A 6,000-nucleotide genomic window follows, 5' to 3' on the forward strand; every position below is an offset into this window, starting at 1 on the left:
TGACAACAGGGATTAGAGGAGAAACACTCTCCCGAATGAAGAATTCCTACAACATCCTTAGTTCTATTTCTGAGTCTGTATACTAGGAATGGTGTTATTGAAATATCATAATTGATAAATATTACTCACCAGGTCGTGATTTGTGGAGTTGGAATCATCTTCGGGAAAAGGGACATAGACAGCTAAGGCCATACAGTTGGCAAATATAGCAATTAGTATAAAGATATCAAATGGCCTGGAAAAGGAAGTTAAGGAAATGTGTATGGCAAGATACAAAACACATGTCATCAAAATTATTTTTAATTTACTGTCACAATTGTAACAGAAATGCCACTTTATATTCGTAAAAATTGTCCATCAACAATGTCATGGTGACCTTTTTGTTTGTTATATTTGTTGTGATATTTCTTGTTTAATTAAAATGTTGAAAAACAAAAAAAATCCACAAAAAAAACAAAAACAAACGAAAGAAAAATAAACGTTCAAAAATTCAGATCAGTTTTTTTTTTATTTATTTATTCACATTTTCAAGACTATTCAGAGTGACCTTACTTCACTTTTATGGTCATCTTAACCACTTTAACAGTAATATCTGGATATTTATATTAAAGATTATCTTGTATTTTTTTTTGTGATTATATAAAAAAAATGTCAAATGAAATCATAAATCATAAGCCAGTAAAGGATACTTCCACTCCACCAGGCTGATGCACGCCCTGCGTATGGGATTGTTGAGGTTGAGGCAAAACAGAGCCCTCGGCGGCCTGCTGTTGGCATTACTGCCCTGCTTCTTGCTTTTGGCATATTGCTGCCGTTTCTTCTGTGCCAACGCACCCACCGGGATGGTCGAGGTTGACGGGGCAGGCGGGGCAGCCGGCGCCACGGGTGCAGGGACCGGGGTCGGAGCAGGTGCCGGAGCAGGTGCCGGGGCAGGGGGCGGGGCCGGCGTCGAGGTTGGAGGGGCTTCTGGGGCTGTTGGGACTGGGGCTGGGTCTGGGGTAGGCCCGTTGGCGCTCATGGTGCGGGTGTGGCTCTGTGAGGGGCATCCAGTGGCATGGATCTGCCAGTATGGATAGGGACGCTAGTTGAGGGCAGAATGGTCTGACCAATGAGCTGGCAAGTCACCAGGGGGAGTGACTCTGGTGCTGCTGGCATAGTTTGCCTCTGAAAAAGAAAGGGGAAATTATTGGCATCGATCATTTTAACAAAAAAATAATGATGATCATTTGCGCAGTGAATAGATTTATGCAATAATTACGATGACATCCACCACAAGTCTTTCTGTCTGCACCTAGATCAAATTCATTCCATAGACGAGGTTCCAGCAGGCATGAAGTTTAGGCTACTTTGAGAATACATACATGTGTTCACACTCCAAAGTTGATATTGCCTCACAGTATTTTCCATTCATCATACTTCAGTTGTAAATTATGAACTTAACTTAGAATGATCTATTTAAAATCCACTCCTTGAGACTTGGCACAGCACCTCCATTTTTTTATTATAGTTGTTATGAATTTGCTTATAATTTTACACGCGTAACAATGCGTAAAAAAATGTTTTAAAACTTCTATTTGTCGTGTTGATATGCAGACCACAATCTTTCAACCTTGTCGGAGGTCTGCTCTCTATTGAATACCTTTCAAGTTTAGATTTACAACTTGTTTGTGTCTTCTTGTTTCTGCGACGGGCCAGTAAACAAGTGACGACCACGTCTGCCTCACAGTTGAGACGTTGTGGCTTCTAATCTATGCTCAGGCCCTCCTTAGCTGCGTATTCTAAATGTGTTTTTGTTCAGGTGACCTTGCTTCCTCCCACACCTCCAAAACAAGTTTATTGAAAACACAATATTATCTTTAGGTGTGAATAATTGTTTAGATAGTCCAGAGTGTATCTTTCTTGATCATATTCTGCTGGGAAAAGCTCCAACTCACCTGTGACCCAAACGAAAACAAGTACTACAGAAAATGCACGGATTGAACATTTCTGCAATTTTTTTTTTTTAGTCTTCCCTGTCCACACTTTTATTCTATTTTTAAAATAGGGCGGAATTTTTTGACCAGCTTGATACAATATCATCAGTTATTTTTAGAGTCATGGTCCAATAAAGTATTAGCACTGTAAATATGGTTACTTAAAAACAATAAATTAAACCTTGGCCCGTCAGCAGAAAAATTATTGATTTGCTTTAAAAATGTGACCATTTATGACAACTTGTTTGGGTCCAGGGAGCCAGTACAGTCAACACATTTTCCCGAGGAAGCATCATAATCCTCAAGCAATGACATTGAACTACTATGTGCACCGCAAAATGCCTGGTCAAGTAATTTAGCTAAATTCAATTTAATGTAACTCAATATTTAGCTATCATCACTAGCTTCTCTTCAATGCTTCCACAAGCGCAAACAGAGAGGAGCAAGTTTACAAAGTAGTCAGTGTCGCTGTTGAATTTCGGTATTTGGTCACCATATTAGCGACTCTTCCAACTACTTATGTGATGTTCCGTGTTAAAGACCCTGGAAAACAAAAATAAATACATCTAGGGCTGGTCTATATGGTTAAAAGGTGGATCAGGATTCATGGTATCAGTCCATATTGATACATATTGAATATTCAATTTCATTTATTTTTTTTCACTCTCCCAAAAAAGTACAGAGAGGGAAAAAAAGCAGAATTCGGGTAGTTTTATTTTTAAATCAAATATTTAAAATTACAGACATTAAAACTTCTCTGAAAAAGTCCAATTATCTGGTCAATTTAAAGATTAAATAACTGTCTTTTTAAACACAACGTGTTTTGTAGGGCTGTGCGAATCACAATGTACGTATTTCATATTTGTCTATTCAAAATTATTGACACGTCAATGATTTAAGAGGAAAAAAAACAATTAGACTGATCAAAATGAAAATCAATTCAATTGAAACGCTTGAGGCACAAATTGAATGTCAAACTGTAGCCTCTGTCTAGAAGAGCATGCAGAATAAGGGGTCGGCGGTTGCGTCCTGATTTATTTCTCGCTCTCTCTTTTTTTTTTTATAAACAACAGTACATTGAATGCAATTTCTAATGATATTGATGAGGGTTCCATCACAATATAATCTACTATATATTGATATTGAATTATTGCCCAGTCTTTTTCAAACATGCACATAGAAACACATTAATAATTTCACCTTATGGGGAATTTAATTTGTTTTCATTTTATGTCAATTATTAATCAGAATCTTTGCTTATCCATTGTCTATTTTTTGTTTTCGAGAGGTGCTACCTCCGCTGTGCCTCGGGCCACCTAATATAGAAACACCCCTGCTAATTGGTTATGTAGTTTGTTTTCTAAGCATGCCACTCTCCATATGAAGGTGTGCATTTCTTTAATGATATATTATCATTTAATGCAAATCATTTTGAAGAGCCCCAAGTTAGGACTCGAGAACCCCTGGAGGGCCAGTTTACAGAACCACCTTATTCAAATTAAAAAATGAAAGACACAGAACATATCTTTAAACAGAAGCAAATGATTATGGCTCAATCCAAACAGAGAAATAAACCAGTGAAAGCATCTACTGGTCCCTTCACTTACGTTACCAAGTCCTTCAACTCTAAGCAGGCCCAGTGCGGAGCACGGAAAAGAAAAAGGTCACATTGCTGATGCTCTCCTTACACAATCTACATAAGCCAGTGGAGAAATTTCATGTGATCCATATTGTCATCACAAATTACACAACTCACCAAGAACATCAAATCAACACCCCTTGTGCTGCATGTTGCCTTCATGGAACAAACATACAATAGAAGGCAGATAAAACATTGTCATGTACATGACACTGCATCGACAGCGTCGGTTGTGCACGTTCACATTCATTGTTAGATAAAGCACTGCCTTTCGTTTATCCTTGGAAAACGACAAGGTAGGACAAATCTTGCATGCAAAAAAAAAAATACACGAGAGTAATCTCTATGAATAGGTCTCGCATAAACAAACGAGATGATAATGTGGACTCCACATGACCACAGACAACCTGAGTGCGTGTGCGTGCATGGAGATAAAGACCAAAGGTAGCGCGCCTGGCCACTAAAATAGATGGAATATTGATGACATGGTGGTGAAGCTCATCCACGTCCACACACACTCGTCGAGAGGAAATTGGCTATTAATAAGAGCTGTCATCTTTACCGCGGTATAAAAAAAAATAATAATAATATAGACACAAGCACGCGCACGCTCCCCATCCCCTGCATGCATATGAAATCAGAAAAGCGATGCTATGCTAAATAAGCTACATTCTGACTAGATAAGAGCTCCTCACCGGACCTTTTTTTGGGGTTAAACAGGAGACTTTAGCCGCTCGGTATCGCTGCTCCAACGCTCGGGAGGGCTGGCTGTGTCCTCTCATACGACGCTTTGAAATTCATCGGCTCCAGTGGTAAGAAGCAGGACACATGAGAGCTACGAAGAGACTGAGCACTAATGAAGCTCTCCCATGGTGCTAGTGGAGAGATGCGGCCAACCAAATAGAGCATCCACGTCCACGTCCACTGGCTGCGTGTGCCAGTCACAAGCGCTCGAGTCGGTGCAAACACTCCCTCCTCCCTCTTTGTCCCACAACAGCTAAAACAGACAAAAAAAACTGACACCGAACCGATACGCAAGTTGCTAAATACACTCGTCCCCTGCATGCCAAGAAAAATTCAGTACAGTAAACCCTTAAGGTTTACGGGGTATAGGTTTGTCGATTTCTTTTTAAATACAGTGCTTGAAAATCACGGAATTGTCCCGTACGTCACACATGCGCAGGTTTGAATGCATACCATCATACGTCATTAGTCACCCCGGGTGACTTTGAGCATGTGACACCTGGAAGAAAACCCCTCAGACCCTAATCACACAAAAAACGGTTCAGTCGGGACTCCAGAACCAGAGCCATGGTGGCCATTGGGAATGTTGGGAAATATATTAATTTTCCCAAATGGCCGGTGTATTTTCGTACATCACGGCCGCCAGCCAAAGCAAAGATCACGCTCAGGGGATGAGGATGGGAGTGGTGACATCTACACAATAAATCTCAGAGAAAGTGCCAGGCGATGACCAGTAGGAAGCAGCACAACAGTCCTTCAAGGGCTCACTCTTCAACCCAAGACGTGCCAACACTCTGAACCGCTCTTTTCAAGCATCCCCTCCAGCGGTCAGCAGGGATGACTGTATTTCAGGCTCTCATTTATATTCAGTGTAATTCCACGGTGGACCACTAGATGGTGGCACATTTATGTAGTTTGCGAGGGTGAGAAATTGAACCAACAAAACAGGAATATTTCGACAAAGCCTAGGTAATGGCTGTTTCTCAATATTATGAATGCAGAGAAGTTCATGTGAACTTGCCAAATACGGTCTTCCTTAAGGATGTCTCTCTTTCTGAGAAGGGTTAGTCTCTTTGTCAATAGGAACGTGACTCTGACGTATTTACGTGAAAGCACCACGAAATGCATGTTGGGATATTTTCCTGACCAAGCCTTCACAAGTATCCATCCTGATGCATTCTTTAATCTCACTGACAAGAAAACAAATCTGCAATCTTGCCGCCTGCTGTCGACAGAAAATTACATCACAGTTACTCAGGGATCAGGTAACAACCAATCATGGCTCAGTTTCAGAAAAGAGTGAGGTGTGATTGGTCCTGTGCCTTGAGCAACTCTGATGTCATTTTCAGTTGACAAGTGAAAAAATGTGCTCACCCTGAGATGGCCAAAAACGGGTGGATTTTACTGCTTTACTCATATTCCATAAATGCACTATTAATCAGAATTCCATGTTTCGACTAGTGCGCCTGCATAGAACACATCCTTGTAAAAAAAAAAAAAAAAAAAAAAAAAGAAAAATTCTGTCACTTCCCCTTTAATGTTCATCCTACCTGGCAAAGTGAAGCATCTGCGTACAGTTCAAACAACTGTTTGTCCCAGTTGACAACACGGAACACAAAACACACATCGTCTTCCTTTTGCGGC

At 40.4% G+C, this 6,000-nt stretch overlaps 1 protein-coding gene across 11 annotated transcripts in view; it reads right to left on the reverse strand.

Annotated features, from left to right (window-relative positions):
* cacna1da (calcium voltage-gated channel subunit alpha1 Da) overlaps positions 1-4,520 on the reverse strand; it is a 66,205-nt gene extending 61,685 nt beyond the window's left edge. For all 11 annotated transcript variants that reach the window (XM_088308606.1, XM_088308600.1, XM_088308599.1 and 8 more), the window contains exons 1-3: positions 4,313-4,520; positions 690-1,164; positions 130-235 (exon numbers count right to left, since the gene is read on the reverse strand). In XM_088308606.1, the coding sequence (XP_088164732.1) occupies positions 130-235; positions 690-1,018 (435 nt within the window). In that variant the 5' untranslated portion in view covers positions 1,019-1,164; positions 4,313-4,520. The remainder of the gene's footprint in view (positions 1-129; positions 236-689; positions 1,165-4,312) is intronic.
* Between the last annotated feature and the right edge of the window lie 1,480 nt (positions 4,521-6,000).

The sequence above is a fragment of the Idiotropiscis lumnitzeri genome, chromosome 11 (assembly GCF_059441095.1).
Source record: "Idiotropiscis lumnitzeri isolate Australia: NSW breed Sydney's pygmy pipehorse chromosome 11, RoL_Ilum_1.0, whole genome shotgun sequence".
Lineage (NCBI taxonomy): Eukaryota > Metazoa > Chordata > Actinopteri > Syngnathiformes > Syngnathidae > Idiotropiscis > Idiotropiscis lumnitzeri.